The 16,972-nt window shown below is 42.4% G+C and overlaps 1 protein-coding gene across 1 annotated transcript; it reads right to left on the bottom strand.

The window, feature by feature from the left end:
* Positions 1-74: 74 nt before the first annotated feature.
* On the bottom strand, positions 75-16,169 carry tap1 (transporter 1, ATP-binding cassette, sub-family B (MDR/TAP)). The gene is made up of 13 exons (XM_078790666.1): positions 16,011-16,169; positions 11,699-12,017; positions 11,219-11,417; positions 7,801-7,915; positions 7,593-7,723; positions 7,318-7,523; positions 7,024-7,221; positions 5,807-5,935; positions 5,554-5,748; positions 4,363-4,536; positions 4,117-4,273; positions 3,910-4,046; positions 75-1,933 (listed from the first exon to the last, which is right to left on the bottom strand). The coding sequence occupies exons 2-13, from the start codon at positions 12,002-12,004 to the stop codon at positions 1,742-1,744; spliced, it is 2,139 nt and encodes a 712-aa protein (XP_078646792.1). The 5' UTR covers positions 12,005-12,017; positions 16,011-16,169; the 3' UTR covers positions 75-1,741.
* Positions 16,170-16,972: the final 803 nt, after the last annotated feature.

The raw sequence follows: 16,972 nt of genomic DNA, 5'->3' as shown, positions 1-16,972 counted from the left end.
AATCAGAAAAAACAGCACAAAAATGTGGGGCAAAAACATATCAAAATTTATTTGTGAACAATTTAGCAATATAAGACAATGCAACAATCTCACCAATTTTCTCCCTGCAATTATGAGGGCTCATGGTACAAATGGCTTCAAGATGCACATCGAAAATTGTAAAAAGAAAAAACAAAAGGCTACTGCTCTAACAATTAATGCTGGTTTCCCACTGCACAGTCGGAGCCCTGCTCTACTTACCCCTGGTTTGAGGCCGTACTTACAAATAGTACCATGGCCGTAACCCAAGCCAAGCTAAAACTCAATCACAAACCTCAATGTCATTTCCTGTCCGCCCTCCACCAGAACACATTTACAGCAACCCACATGAGCCTTACTTTCTCTTATGATTACTATATTAGGCAATATGAGTGTAAAGGTCACTATGGCAGTTATTTCATATCTAGAGGGCACTAATATGTTCCAAAACATATTTAGAAGGTCTTTTCATTCATTAATTTTCTACCGCTTTTTCCTCAAGAGGGTCGCGGGGGTGCTGGAGCCTATCCCAGCTGTCTAGGGGCGAGAGGCGGGGTACACCCTGCACTGGTGGCCAGCCAATCACAGGGCACATATAGACAAACAACCATTCACACTCACATTCATACCTATGGACAATTTGGAATGGCCAATTAACCTAACATGTTTTTGGAATGTGGGAGGAAACCGGAGTACCCGGAGAAAACCCACGCATGCACGGGGAGAACATGCAAACTCCACACAGAGATGGCCGAGGGTGGAATTGAACCCTGGTCTCCTAGCTGTGAGGTCTGTGCGCTAACCACTCGACCACCGTGCTGCCAAGATCTTTTCTTCTAACAAAAATATTCCATTTCCAAATAAGGAGTCGTACTACGTGGAAATTCACATATCACGGTCAGGTGTGGAACCAATTAATCGCAGTAAAGGAGGGATTATTGTAGTTATGTCAGCACAGCAGAAGAATATGTAGTCCTGCGCAGCAACACGAAGGACGGACAACATTCCCCTCCCTCTTCCTCGCCAGGTGCAAGGAAAAGAAAAGGAAAGGAAAGCCACCAGCTTTATAAATCTGGGAAAGTGAATAAACACGGACCGACACTGGACCATCACGAAGGAGAAAGATGATATCATTGACATGTGATCTGCCGATGAAAGGACAGTGATAACTATCGCCTTTATTAGTTTTGTTCCGTTTTGTATTTCATCTTTTTGTGACTGTATTTTTTCATGTCCTTAGTGTGTTTTGGGGACAATGCAAGGTGTTCATTTAGGTATGAGCTGTAATTTAAAAGTCAACTTAGAACGCCGCTGTAGGAACACAAGGTGGCTCAACGGCAGGTATGCTAGAGATAAGATGGAGCCAGGCAGGTACAGTGCAGCTAAAAATGGTCATAGAGTCTATATGACACCCTTTAAGGCAGTAGTTCCTAAACGCATTGCAGTCACATACCCCTTCAGACATCTGACGTTCTTACTAGACAAAATAATCATCAAATGTTCTTATTTGGCCATGTGATGCACAAAGAGCAACAAACAACTTCAATGCTGCCTTCTCCTTGCACCATGAGGCGTTCACTTGTAATTGTGAATGTTGGGCGATAATTTGTTTTTCATTTTTAGTCACATACTCCGTATGACAATTGGTGTACCCCCCTGGGGGTACACGTACCTCACTATGGGAACATGGGCTTTAAGGCACTGCCTCCTTATGTCCACAATCTCAGTGCCCCTCCTTTGTCACCAGTTCAGCGTAACGGCCACCTCTTTTCAGCAGCTCGTCATGGCAACCCTCCGCCTCCACCATCCCGTTGTGGAGGACGACAATGTGGTCGGCCTTCTTGGCGACACTCATCTTGTTGGAGATGAGCAGCACGGAGCACTCCTTGCCTTGGCTCAGCAAAGCCTGGTGGACCTGTTGGGTGCAATCACGACAAGTCCTGCATTAGAAAACACAGCTCGGTTTGCTTGAATATTACTATTGGATTGTATTATTATTGTAGCATCTACAAACGCTGTAGCCGGGGGTCCAATGTGCTGCCTCTGCCTGTTTTTTATTGGCCCGCAGTACATTTTAAACATATAATCTAACAAAAGAAACCATCAAAAATGGAAAATTCGTAATTTTACAATAAAGTCATTTTGCTTTTAAGTTGAAATAGTAAAGAAAAATGTTTTTATATCCATTATGCGTGACACACAAAACAAAAAATAAAGTTGTAATTTTTGGAAAATTAGTTTGCAGAAAAACAAAATTATGAGAAGAAAATGTACAAGAAGAAAGTTAGAAAATAAATTGGCCACTCCAAATTGTCCATAGGTATGAATGTGAGTGTGAATGGTTGTTTGTCTATATGTGCCCTGTGATTGGCTGGCGACCAGTCCAGGGTGTACCCCGCCTCTCGCCCGAAGACAGCTGGGATAGGCTCCAGCACCCCTGCGACCCTCGTGAGGAAAAAGCGGTAGAAAATGAATGAATGAATGAATGAATGAAGTTAGAAAATAAACAGCTGTCATTTTACAGGAATAAGTCAAAATAAGTCAAAAGAAAAAAATCACATATTTACAAGAAACTTGTAATATTATGAGGAAAAATAATGTAATTTTAGTAAGTATTTAATATTATATATTATAATATATATAATATTTGTTTTTAGTAAATATATTGTAATTTTAGTGAAATATGGGGAATATTTGTTATGCTCCTTTTTCGTCCGTTTGTATTGAGTCGTGGACAGCAACACACAATAACCACCACAGAAAGCTTCATAGATCTTCCAGAATCTGCATCTATTCCAGATGTATTTCTTTGCGTTTTGTGCTAATTTATTCCACCCATGGCCCGCCTCCAGGCCACGCCCACTCCGCTGTGGTTGGTCACACTACCAAGTGCTCACGAGGAATTCCGGATAGCTGCTGAACCCAACTTTATAGGAGTTGATAATAAACGGTGATTTATCTCTTTAAATGTCCGCTTTTAACATACAGCCGTGTTGGGTTGGATACCGAATCCGCTCCGGGTGTAGAGACCGGACAGTCCGAAGTTTCTCGAGAAAAGAGGTTACTTCGAGACGTCTCTCCAAGGTAAATCGCTTTAGCATTTTAGGGTTAGGTTTTCTACAACATCGGTAACGTGGAATATGCTCATAACACGTTTTCTCTGAAACTACCAGTGTAGACTGATCGCGGTGGGAAATGGCTACTAGCAACTCCAGACTCTGTGAGCTTGTCATTTGCACCTTCCCTGTGTATACACTCTATAATGCTACACAAACAATTATTTACTGTATTTTCCACAATAAAATGCGCACTTAAATGTCTTTCATTTTCCTTTAATCAAACAATGCGCCTTATGATCCGAGTTGTATCTGTAAAATGTTGCTGTGCTACTTGCCCCAACTAATTAGGGGCAATGGATGGTTCTAAACTGAGAAAACAGTCAACTGATTTTGTTTTTTTAATTGAAATAATATTAGATGATCACTACCTCCCTATCAATGACACAATTTTGTCCATGGTGTATCCACCTTTTACTCAAAGCATACTGGACTAGGCTCCAGTCCAGTATGCTTTGCTAACAGACAGTACACAAAGTAGATGGAGTACTCAAGTGGTTGCTAATCACATGTAAAGTACCTTTTCAAATTGTTTCACTTCCGCATTGCATCATCTAGTTTGTTAATGCCTTCTGATTGGACTGTTGTTGTACTCGGGCTATACATATACAGGTATATACTGTGATTTTTTTTTTGTGACTTTCTTTGCCTGTGAAAGGGCCACAAAAGATGGCCCCCAGACCGCACTTTGAAAACCTATTAGTAAGTCTGATTAGTAAGCTTGAAATCGAATTGCTCAAAAAACCAGATTTCCCAGGTCCTAAATACATCAAACCTGATGTTCATTCTCCGTGTCCAAGTCGCTGGTGGCGTTGTCCAATATCAGGATCTTGGGTCGTCGGATCAAGGCTCTGGCGATGGCGATACGTTGCCTCTGCCCTCCGGATAACTGTGCTCCTTTCTCGCCGGCATCTAACCAACAGCAGGTTATTGTTGCTCATTCAAGTGTCAACTCATCGACTTCCGAGCCTCTGGTATGCACCTGTGTCGTATCCCTTTGACAGCGCCGTGATGAAGCTGTGGGCGCTGGCGAGGCGGGCGGCTCGGTACATGTCCTCGTCGCTGGCATCGCAGCCATACTTGATGTTCTCCCACACGGGGCGAGCGAACAGCAGACATTCCTGGCTCACCACGGCGATCTTACGACAACCGTGGCGAGTGAGAAAGAGGCCGTCAGACCATGTTCTCTCAGATCCCTGTTGGGTTTTTCAATTCCAAAGCCAGCCACCTTCTGCCGAAGATAAATGTCTTGATAACTCTGCAACGGCAACCCATCCAACAGGATCTCCCCGCTTTGGGCTTGGTAAAACCTCTCCAGCAGTTTGACGCAGGTGGACTTCCCTGATCTGTTGAGACCCACAAGTGCCGTGATGCGTCCGGGTTTTATTTCCAGGGAAACATTCTGGTGGAAGAAGAGAAGAAAGGGGATGCGATTAGGATGGCAGGCGGGGATGACCGAACCTTTTCCACCAAGGACCACATACTGAAAAATCAACAGATGTTGGATATAAAACATCTCAGCTTTGTGTTTTATGTGACAAAATCTGTTATTATTATTTGTGTTATTAATATCAACATTTCAGATTTACCCATTTTTGCTGATGTTTTTTTTGTACTTCTGTTGTTTCGCTGTATTTTTAGAAAGCGCCACTGATCATTTTGTATATTTTTTTCAATCATTTTCATTTGTACTTTATTTATATTTATCTTTGTAAAAAGGCTAAATAAATGCTCAATTTTTCTCATAATTTAATTTTATTTCTACAATACGCGTCAGGTCACAAAAGGCCCCTGAGCTGCACTTTGGACACCCCTGTCCTAAAACAGCTGCTACACCAAACGGTCAGTAATGATTCAAATATCATTCATTATCTACCGCTTATCCTCACGAGGTTCGCAGGTATGCTGGAGCCTATCCCAGCTGTCTTGGGGCGAGAGGCGGGGTCCACCCTGGACTGGTGGCCAGCCAATCCCAGGGCACATATAGACAAACAACCATTCACACTCACATTCATACCTATGGACAATTTGGAGTGGCCAATTAACCTAGCATGTTTTTGGAATGTGGGAGGAAACCGGAGTACCCGGAGAAAAGCCACGCATGCACGGGGAGAACAGGCAAACTCCACACAGAGATGGCCGAGGGTGGAACTGAACCCTGGTCTCCTTGCTGTGAGGTCTGCGCGCTAACCACTTGACCGTCGTGCAGCTTGCAGCGATTCAAATATCAATTTATGTTAATTTATTTTTCTCTTGTTTTTGTTATTTTTGTATAGTTTTCTTGTTTCATTGCATTTTTAGAATTTTTCCACGGGCCAAGAAAAAACAACCTGCGGTCTGCAAATGGCCCCCCGAAGCCGCACTTAGGAACCACTGATATACAATGACGCTAATGATGATGCTAATGGCGTAGGCTAACCTTGAGGACCAGGCTGTCGTCATCAGTGCTCTGAGAGTAGGCAAAAGTAACATTCTTGAACTGGACGTGTCCCTCCAGGTTCGCTGGGGCCAAAGTTCCCTCCGGGGGTATTCGAGGTTTCCGATCTAGATACTCAAAGATCTTCTCGGAGGCGCCGACAGCCTTCCTCACCTCTGGGTAAGAATGCATGAAGGCCTGAAAAAGATCCAACATGGGAAGACATGGCAACAAGCGTATCCAGGTTGCAGCTCACCTCCACAGCAGAAGCAAACTGCAGCTCGTAGAGGACAAACGAGACCAACGTTCCGCTGCTGACTGCCCCCCTCGTCACGAGCATCCCCCCGTAGTACAGAATGCACACTTTCATGGCTAATGTGCTCAACTGGGGAAAATGAATGGATGAAGGAAAATCAACTGTGGGGTTTGTTTTCCAGTACATAGCCATAGCCTTTTTCCACCCATACTGAAAAATGAAAGGATGCATGCAAAGGGCCATGTTGATATTTAGTACACATAAGCTCAGAAATTACATATATTTTGAGCAAAAAATGATATTTCAGCTTTGTGGGATTGGTGAAAAAGCATAGTAGTATGAACTTTTTTAGTTGTTTTTTTTTTTGCTAAATATTTCAATTTTCTTCTTCAATAAGCTTTGTAAATTTCCTCTCTTAATATTATGACAGTATTTTCATAAAATTTGGACTTTATTCTTGTAACATAACATTTTCCGCAACTTTTTTTGTGTTTTCACATAATTTTACTAGTTTTAAAAAACGTTTTTTTAGGGCTGTCAAATTATTCATTAATGCAAATGAATTAATCATGATTAATCACCATGTCACACTATGTGTGAAATATGCCCATTTGAAAATGTAAATCAAGTCAAAAGATGGCACACATGTCTGAAAATCAATTTACCGAACACTGGTTTATTTCATTCTGGCCTGAAGTCAGCTGGGATAGGCTCCAGCATACCCATGAAACACTAGAGAGGATAAGCGGCATAGAAAATGACTGCATGGATGGTTCCTTTAGCAGATTATTTGAATAAGCTTGAACTGTTTTATTATGGGCAATGAGGAGTTGCGTTCAAAAACACCGCGTCATTTAAGATCAATTCACGTATTTTGAGTGAATTTTATGGGATGCAGTAAAATGTACTCAGCATTAAGCGTTACAAAGTGAGTGACAGGAATATTCACTTTTTGTTGTAAATATTATTTTAATATTATGACTTTATTCTCGTAAAATTGTGATAAAAAATGATAAATATTACTCTCATAATATTACGACTTAATAGGTTGTCTTTATTCATTATTCACAGAAAATCAGGTTTTCTCATTAGATTACAACTTTTTTTCCTTTGATAAATATTTAAAATATTTAGTTTTTTTGTCAACGGCATTTTTCCAATGCTGCCGGCTGTGGACACCCCCGATATGCAGATCCAAATGATGGTATTCCACTCACGCTATTGGCCGATGTCGTAATTCCATAAACTGCAGCCTGTATTTTATGTAGGCCGTAAATGTCCTCCATGGCCTCCCTGTAGCGCTCCGTCTCTCCGTCCTCGTTGGCAAAACTCTTCACTGTCTTGATGCAGGAGAAGGTTTCTGTCGCCACCTGGTTGGCCTTAGCCACCGACTCTTGGACCTTCGCGGACAGCGTCTAAAGATGGGAGAAGATGTCGTAGATTGATACGTCTTTTTGTGTCATGAAGGAGCATCATGACACAGCATCAATTGGTATTGGCACGGCGTTTACTTGACTGAAGCGCCCAATGAACTCGGGTATGACCCAGATGATGGGCAGCCCCATGCAGGAGAGCAGTGACAGCTTCCACGACTGTGTCATCATGAAATACAGGAGGAAGAGGAAGCGCGACGTGTACCACATGACCAGGCTCAGCTTCTCACTCAGCGCCTCGCTCATGTCGTCCGTGTCCTTGGTGATGCGGGACACCAGCTCACCTGGAACGGCAACAGCGATACCTGGGTGATACATCTTATATCTCTTTGTCATCGGATTCCACAGCTGACCTGTGGTTGTGGCGTCAAAGAAGGCCATGTCCTGTTTCAGCACCGCTTGGAAGACACTGTCCTGCACCGCTGTGTGGATACACCGCATGGTGGAGATGTACACCAGGTCGCCCATAAACTCCAGCACCGCGCTGGTGGAACATGCGTGAATATAATGCTCATCCATGCAAAACCAGAGCTTTGCATTGGTCGGCTTCTTGTAGTTCACCTGGTGGCAGTCATTGTTGCCATGATTTTGACGGCCTCGTGGAAAGCTTCCGGTGCCTCTTGGTTTGTGATCCAGTCGGTCACACGGCCCGTGTACAGTGGGATCGCCATCTCACCTGCAAACACATGACATCCCGTTAGACACTTTTCCTCATTTCATGCCAGAAAGACCACCTTTATAACAATATGGTATTCTTCATTGTTAAAAAAAAAGTTTTATTTCATTAAAACCATAAGAAGACAATAACTCATCACCTTTTAAATTAGTTTTTTTTAAATACAGTAAAGTCTCGTTATATCGATATTCTCGGGAGTCGGAAAAAATACCGATATAACCGGACTATCCATATATCCGATCCTGCGCCAAACTGCATTAAAAGTGGGCAATAATGCACTCGACATTGTTCTATAGTATAGAAGCTTAAATCAATCTTTGCTTAAGGATTTCAATACCAAAAAAGAACACGGCGAACGGCTGCTTCCAGTCAACTTTATTTTTCACACTTCCACCACCAGAGCGCAGCACACACACCGATTCCCGCACTTCCTGGTTCACAGGTCATGCTCAACCCGCCCCACATAGCTGGCCAAACACATGCCACAAACGCCAGCATGTACATATAAAAAACAGTGATTATTGCAAGCGATAAAAAGATATCTGAATACAACACAATTAAATACATGTATTTGTACGCTTGTGTCTTCGTTGGAATAGGTGTGTATGCTATGTCAGTTGGTTCTTCTGTTGCAGGCATGTGTTTGGCCAGCTATGTGGGGCGGGTTGAGCATGACCTGTGAACCAGGAAGTGCGGGAATCGGTGTGTGTGCTGTGCTCTGGTGGTGGAAGTGTGAAAAATAAAGTTGACTGGAAGCAGCCGTTCGCCGTGTTCTTTTTTGGTATTGAAATCCTTAAGCAAAGATTGATTTAAGCTGCTTTTGTATCGATATAAGCAGACCAAATTGGCTGGCGGGAGATGAAAAGGGCATCGTAGTAACTGGATTATCATAATAACCGTGTATCGTACTAACGGAACTAATTATATCATAAAAGACTAGAAATTTGCCGGGAAATGAAAATAGTATCGTAATAAGCAGTAATTCGTTATAACCGATATCGATATAACGAGACTTTACTGTAGTCACATTTAAAAAAAAAACTTTTATGACATTTACTAAGGGGCCATCCATAATTTTCAACATTTTCACGAGCGTACAAACCGTACGAGGGGGGAGGGGGTTAAGACATCAACGTACGCTTTTTTGAAAACCAGAAAATGTCGATGTCTGTATGTTCGAACCGCAGGACGCAGTCAAATTTTAGCGCGAATAGACTGGTCCCCTGTCGTCGCATGCTCGTGCGAGAGCGTACCAGTCCACGCGGTACTCCACGTAGCTCTGCGTGCTTCGCATTCCAACACAACAATCAGACAATGGCTGACCCCGGTGATTTCGATTACCTATTTTCGTTCATCAAAAAGAGAATTGCTGCCATTCATCGCTCACCGAGCAATGCATACGAACAATACATCAATGTTTACTGCTTTGTGCGTTCGGAAAGAAAGCGGAAGGACGCTGTCGCGGCTGGCCAGGCGGCTTGGAAAGGTTCCAAATCGAAGGAATCGAGCAGGGCGGATTTGTTCCGAAGTGCCGTTGCGAAAATGGAGAAGATCAAAACTAAACCGACCATCCTGAATCTATTCGCCAGCTCTGTGTTTATTTTCTATATTTGGGCATGGACCTGGCTGTGATTGCCATTTTCTGAATGACTCTGTGGTGGTGAATTTGACTTTGTGGACAGTGCAGTAACAATCAATGTGATTTTCACTTCCTGTGATACACTGACTAGACTATAGGTGTGATTGTTAAGCCTTTTCAAAACAGTTGTGGCATCTTTATTGCATACTTCGCATAGAGTTGAGTTCAAGGGTTGTGTCCATCATTTCAATGAAGATTTTATCTCCTCAGGCTTTTGGAAACCAGGGGCAACTCTTCTGCTCCTTGAGTAATCATGTGTGTATACAAGAAGTATTCCCTTGATTAAAAAATCCTGTGGAAAACAGTTGTTGCATCAGGACTTTTCTACATGCATCATTTGATAGAAAGAACAATACCAAAAGACCAAATTTGTAATACATTTGTATTTTCTTGAAAGAAAAATACAGTAAACCTCGGATATATCGGATTCAATTGTTCCCACTGGTTTTGTCCGATATAAGCGAAATCCGTTATATGCGTATACCGGAAAATGTCCGCCACATTCATTACACGGACGCACAATGCCATGGGGGAACTTTCTTTGATCCATGTTCACAGCCAAAGCTGAAGATTATAACATCTTTGTATGAATTACAGACATGTACATGAGCATGTACAACGAAAAAAAAAAACTCTCTGTAGAAATGCCTTCTTGTTGCTATTAGGGAGGTTTAGAAACCAAACGATAAACGTAAACGCAAACGATAATGACGTCACAGGCTATTGACAAGTCTGCAAGTTGCCATACATTTCAATAGCATGTGACGTCATTATCGTTTGCACTTACGTTTATCGTTTGGTTTCTAAACCTCGCTAATAGCAACAAGAAGGCATTTCTACAGATTTGAGAAAAAAAAAATTATTTCGTTGTACATGCTCATGTACATGTCTGTAATTCATACAAAGATGTTATAATCTTCAGCTTTGGCTGTGAACATGGATCAAAGATGGATCAAAGGCCACGATGCGGCCATCCGATATACTATGCGAGGGAAATTGGAACGGGACTGGAGATTTTGTCCGAAATAGGCGAAATCCGTTATAAAAAATCCAATATATGCAAGGAATTTTTATTGGAAATGCATTACAGAAAAATTGGTTCTTTTTTATCTGTCCGTTGTGAGCAAATTTCCGATATATCTGAGTCCGATATATCCGATATAGAGGCATTTGATATAATTTTTTATCTTGTTCATGTTCAATACAATGTTGATGGGCAGTGACTGATTGACCAGAGTCCCAAAATACAGCCAGAGAACACTATTGGATTGGATATGTTCAAATTTCCTGGCTGTATTGGGTCAGTTGGTCATGGACCTATCAACATTTTTCATTTGGGATTGTACTCTTTTTTTTTGGGGGGGGGGGGGGGGGGGGTTGCTCAAAAGAGTACGGTTTGTACGCTCGTGAAAATGTTGAAAATTATGGATGGCCCCTAAATGAAATAAATAATGCAGAATGATTCCTCACTTGAATTACTTGAAAAATTATAATCAAGATTTTATTCAGTAAAAAATCAGTAAAATCATAGTTCCATCCATCTGCAACACCCTGGACCTTTTCAATAAAAACAAAACATTTGAACTGAAATAATACAGAGAGGAATTCACCACCATTCAGCTTTCAGGTACTGCAAACATAAACGAGCATACTGCTCCACTTACCATAGGAGGAGAACAGTACGAGGAACAGCACAAAAACAAATCGTCCGAGATAAGGTCGCATGAATCCAATCAGTCTCCTCAGAGACGACCCAATGTCCTCTTTGGGCTTCTCTGCTTCTCCGCTCATGGACGTCCAGAGCGACACGTACTGACTCCAATAGATCCACGCCACCGCCGTCACGACGTAGCCCTGCAACAACTGCAAAAATACAAGCACCAGAGGGGTAACCTTCAAGTTCTGTTCCAGGGTCAAATTGTGGTCTCCTAAAACCTTTACAACTGTACAGGCAATGTTTGAAGTCTGGTTTTAACATTAGTGACTGTAATACAAATGTAAAAAGTTGAATGAAGTAATATATACTCACTCTGGGAAGACACCTGACATTTGATTGTCTATGTCATTGGTAACAATTCATACATGAAATGTATTGCTCATATTGTATGCCCCCGCCCCCAAAATGACACAACAAGAGAACTCACCCTTTCCCAGGAGTGACATCCCCACACCTCCTCCTCGGTGGACCACCCCATCCCAGAGAGAAGGCTGACGTAGATCGGGAGGTGCAAGCAAAGCACCAATAAGCTGCTTGCCCACGAGAGGTCTCCTCTAAAGGAAACAGAGGTGACGAGCAGGAGGCTGGCCCTGGTCAGCTCCTCTGCCCACAGGGCGACAAGTGGGAAGCCGGGCAGGAGCATCGAGAGCTGCAGGAGGCGGAGGCCACGCACCACGCAGACGTCCACGCACAGCAGGAGCAGCGGGAAGAGGAGGTGGTTCCGTTTGTGCATCGTGCACCCACGTCTGGAAGCACAGCATCAGAGCCCAGTGGCCATAACATTAGGTACAGCTGCACCACCTTTTGTTTGACTTTTAACATCCCTTTAATGATTGCAATGTACCTTTAATGGCTACCTGTTCCCAGTGACAAATGAAACACATGTACTGTCGATATGCTAACAAGTTACTACAGTGCATCCGGAAAGTATTCACAGCGCTTCACTTTTTCTACATTTTGTCATGTTACAGCCTCATTCCAAACTGAATTAAATTAATCTCTTACCTCAAAATTCTACACAAAATACTCCATTATGACAATGTGAAAAAAGTTTTTTTTACATGTTTTGAATTTATTAAAAATAGAAAACAAAAAAATCACATTTACATAAGTATTCACAGCCTTTGCTTAATACTTTGTTGATCCACCTTTGGCAGCAATTACAGCCTCAAGTCTTTTTGAATATGATCCCACAAGTTTAGCACACCTATCTTTAGGCAGTTTTGCCCATTCTTCTTTGCAATAAGTCTCAAGCTCCATCAGGTTGGATGGGAGACGTCTGTGCACAGCCATTTTCAGATCTCTCCAGAGATGTTCCATCGGATTCAAGTCTGGACTCTGGCTGGGCCACTCCAGGACACGGAGTGGTTCTGAAGCCAATCTTTTGAGATCTTGGCTGTGTGCTAATGTCTACTGTCTATATGGTCAAGGTACATGACCAGTCTACTGAGGTCAAGAGCGCTCTGGAGCAGGTTTTCATCCAGGATATCTCTATATATTGCTGCATTCATTTTTCCTTCTATCCTGACTAGTCTGCCAGTTCCTGCTGCTGAAAAACATCCCCACAGCATGATGCTGCCACCACCATGCTTCACTGTAGGGATGGTATTGGCCTGGTGATGAGCAGTGCCTGGTTTCCTCCAAACATGGCGCCTGGAATTCACACCAAAGAGTTCAATCTTTGTCTCATCAGACCAGAGAATTTTGTTTCTCATGGTCTGAGAGTCATTCAGGTGCTTTTTGGCAAATTCCAGACGGGCTGCCATGTTCCTTTTACTAAGGAGTGGCTTTCGTCTGGCCACTCTACCATACAGGCCTGATTGGTGGATTGCTGCAGAGATGGTTGTCCTTCTGGAAGGCTCTCCTCTCTCCACAGAGGAACGCTGGAGCTCTGACAGAGTGACCATCGGGGCCTTGGTCACCTCCCTGACTAAGGCCCTTCTTCCCCGATCGCTCAGTTTAGAAGGCCGGCCAGCTCTAGGAAGAGTCCTGGTGGTTCCAAACGTCTTCCATTTACGAATAATGGAGGCCACTGTGCTCATTGGGACCTTCAAAGCAGCAGAAATTTTTCTGTATCCTTCCCCAGATTTGTGCCTCAAGACAATCCTGTCTCGCAGGTCTACAGACAGTTCTTTTGACTTCATGCTTGGTGTTTGTGCTCTGACATGCACAGTCAACTGTGGGACCTTATATAGACAGTTATTATATTTCCAAATCATGTCCAATCAACTGAATTTACTGCAGGTGGACTCCAGTTAAGCTGTAGAAAGATCTCAAGGATGATCAGTGGAAAAAAGATGCACCTGAGGTCAATTTTGAGCTTCATGGCAAAGGCTGTGAATACTTATGTAAATGTGATTTTTTTGTTTTCTATTTTTAATAAATTCAAAACATGTAAAAAAAAACCCTTTTTCACATTGTCATAATGGAGTATTTTGTGTAGAATTTTGAGGTAAGAGATTAATTTAATACAGTTTGGAATGAGGCTGTAACATGACAAAATGTAGAAAAAGTGAAGCGCTGTGAATACTTTCCGGATGCACTGTAAATACTATATATGTCAAGAAAAAAAAACACATCTCAGTGCTTTAATACAGGTGATACACCTGAATAGGTGCAGATTCTGGAAGATCTAGAAAGCCTTCTGTGCGGGTTATCATGTGTAGCTGCTCTATAGGAGTCCACAAGACAATACAAAGGGCTGAAAATTAGCATAATAGTTCCCCTTGAACTGAAATTCCTGTGATTTATTGAACTAGTGATTTATCAAGGAAAATCTTAAAAATGTACAAACTTTTTCATACCACTGTATTTTGGCAATGCTAACTGTTTGTCCATGTAGGTTTATATTTATTTTCTCCCTTGATAAGAAAATATTTCACAAGCTCCCCTTAAATTGCATTTGATTTCCATCAGTAATTACACAATTACAACTCGGTCAAGAAATCAAATGAACAGCAGTTAGTCTATATCCCTTCCATAATGTGGTATACATACAGTGATGCTGTAGCTCCCTACCTTTTGGGGCAGGAGCCGAAACCGAATACGGCACGAATAATGACTTTTTTATGAATAATTAATTCGAACAAATACTTTTAAAAATATTTATATTCGGGAACAGTTAAAACATCATATCAGAAAGCTGCGTTTCTTCCACAGAACTACATTACGTAGAAAAGTCATGATCCGTACGTTTTTGTCACCGCGAGTCCGCCATCTTGTGTAGCACTACCTTGTACCTTGTTATGTTCAGTCTCCACCAGAGAGAAAAAGGCAACTTATTTACTAACTTTTAACCATATTCTAACACAATTGTTGAGAAATTAAGGCTCATCACTTCATATCATATAATGAAAGTGACAGTGAGTTGATCATCATTCAAAGTTCAAACTTTGAATATCATATTGTGTAATGAAAGCCTGTTTTTTTGTGAAGTAGGTAAGTGATGGTATAATAAAAACATGAATGAGTACCATCAGCCCTCCAGCACTTAATTGAGAACCAATTTGTCAGAATATAGGCTAGGCAAACTCGGTTTCACGGGGCTCCCTATATATGCCTATAGAGTGCGCACGCTGAGCTGCCGAGTTGTGCTACACAAGATGGCGGCGCGCGGCGACACCGCGCTCTGTGTTGTTTCCGGTGTGAGCGTTCTACGTCTTTCCATATCTGTGGTTTCTTCGTGAGACCGCAGTGCATGCCGGGATCTGCCAATGTAATCAGTGACCGGTGTTCAGCAGTTGTGGGCGGGGACAGTTGCTATTGTTCGTTCTGTTAGCATTAGCTCGGTAACGTTAAGTCTGTTGACAAGTCTAACGTTCTCATTCGCTTTAAAGCGGTTAAGTAAGTAAGGCGAGTGTGGGGTTAAGTGTGGTGGGGCTCATGTTCACGATTATATTGTAATGGCGGCTGAATAACTACACGTCAGATTGGCTGTATTCGGTTGGCCAACAGCAGCAACTTACAGTCGTCACGGCATCAACACTCCCCACCACTTCTTCAATGTCTTATTCTATCCCTTTGCTCCAAACGCTTGCTCTAACCGCCATGCTGAACACGACTGCCCTCTTTCGCTTACACATGAAATAGCAGCTAGGAACAATATACCCTTGTTATTATTAGCGTTTTTCGTTACAGGTTCATTGGTGGATTTATGAAAAAGACGCCGGTCAATTTACTCCTAATTATTATTAATGTATTATTGTAATTATTATTAGTTGTATTTTTTAAATTTTATTTCATTAATTATAAAAAATACTTTTCCGACCTCAACAAATACGGGCTGCGTTGCACAGCCCTACTACATATCTTTGACTCCTTTCGCCTCCTCTTCTTTCCAATTTTTTGCAGCTGATGGCGTTGACTTTTACTGCTGTGATTGACCTTTTTTGACCTTGTAACGAACCTGACATGCTTTGGCCCAGCGGCACCTGCCCCCCTGATCCCCGTTTCACATTGTGGACGTTTGGTTACGTTTAAGCAGCAATGGGTATGCAACTATCCTGCCAGCAGAGGGCGCCAATCTGCCGCACATCCCGACTTCATTGACTGACATTTTACTTTACTTTACTTACATTTTACCTTTCACTTTTGTTTTCTCCTTCTCGACCTGCATTTCTTTGAAACGAAATACCAATGAATGTCAAACAGCAGTCACCCACGAACAGTCAACTGTTTTTCATGAAATCATTTCATGAAGAGAAGGTCGGGAAGGTCGGGATTGAATGTACTGTACTTACTGTAACCGACGTAGTGATTTACTCGCTGAATGGAGCAGCAACAGTTCTCTTCGAAGTTGTGTCTTTTTTAAGTTAAAAACAGCTTCGATAGTCTCACATGAAGACAAAAAACAAGAGATAATAATATAAATCTCAAGAAGAGCCTCCTTTCCTTCAGACGTCAACTGCACCCTACAGACTCGTCAAAGTGAAAGTAAAAGTAAAAGTAACTCGGCACTGATATAACCTCACTGTGTCCAACAGCGACACCACATGGCGACCTAAGGTACATAACTGTAGCTGCTGTTTTCTTTGTTGTTGTTTTATTTTTTGTTGTGAAGGGAATGTAAATACACACAAATATAAATATTGCATTTGAAACCAGAAGCATAAGCACTGAATTTTTATGAACTGAATCTTTTTAAATACATTAACATTTAAAAATAGCATGTTTTAGCTAACTAATACAGTCAGAAAAAGTACAAATAAAAAGTCTTTCATCAGCCAGGAAGTCCAACCACCTCCTCCGGTTCCAGTTCCAGTTCCACCGGGACACCAAGCCGTTCCCAGGCCAGCTGTGAGTGTGAGACATAATCCTTCCACTCCAATCCCTCCTCGGTTGGCCCCGGGGCCTTCTCCTGGCTGGGCATGCCCGTCTGGGAGGCATCCGGACTAGATGCCAGAGCCACCCCGACTGGCTCCTCTCCATGTGAAGGAGCAGCATCTCTACTGTGAGTGAAACTTGAGTGAAACTCGCCCGCCCTCTGAGCTTCCCCACTGGGTTTTGACCACCCCAGACACCCCCGCCACAGTGATGGAACCGTCCATGTTCATGTCTTCTGCTTCCTATATGGAAGGTAAATAAAGTTACACAAATGTAGAGTGTGGTGGAAATACTGTAAGTAAAAAAAAAGAAGCTTCATACTTTTGAACATGCTTTCACCAACATGGTGAGTCACACACGTCATCACCCTTCTATTCTT

Source organism: Doryrhamphus excisus, linkage group LG5 (genome assembly GCF_037039965.1).
Source record: "Doryrhamphus excisus strain RoL-2023G ecotype Guam linkage group LG5, RoL_Dexc_Guam_v1.1, whole genome shotgun sequence".
NCBI classification, from domain to species: domain Eukaryota; kingdom Metazoa; phylum Chordata; class Actinopteri; order Syngnathiformes; family Syngnathidae; genus Doryrhamphus; species Doryrhamphus excisus.
Note: the sequence above shows the minus strand (reverse complement) of the source record. Positions and strands in the feature narration are given on the sequence as shown.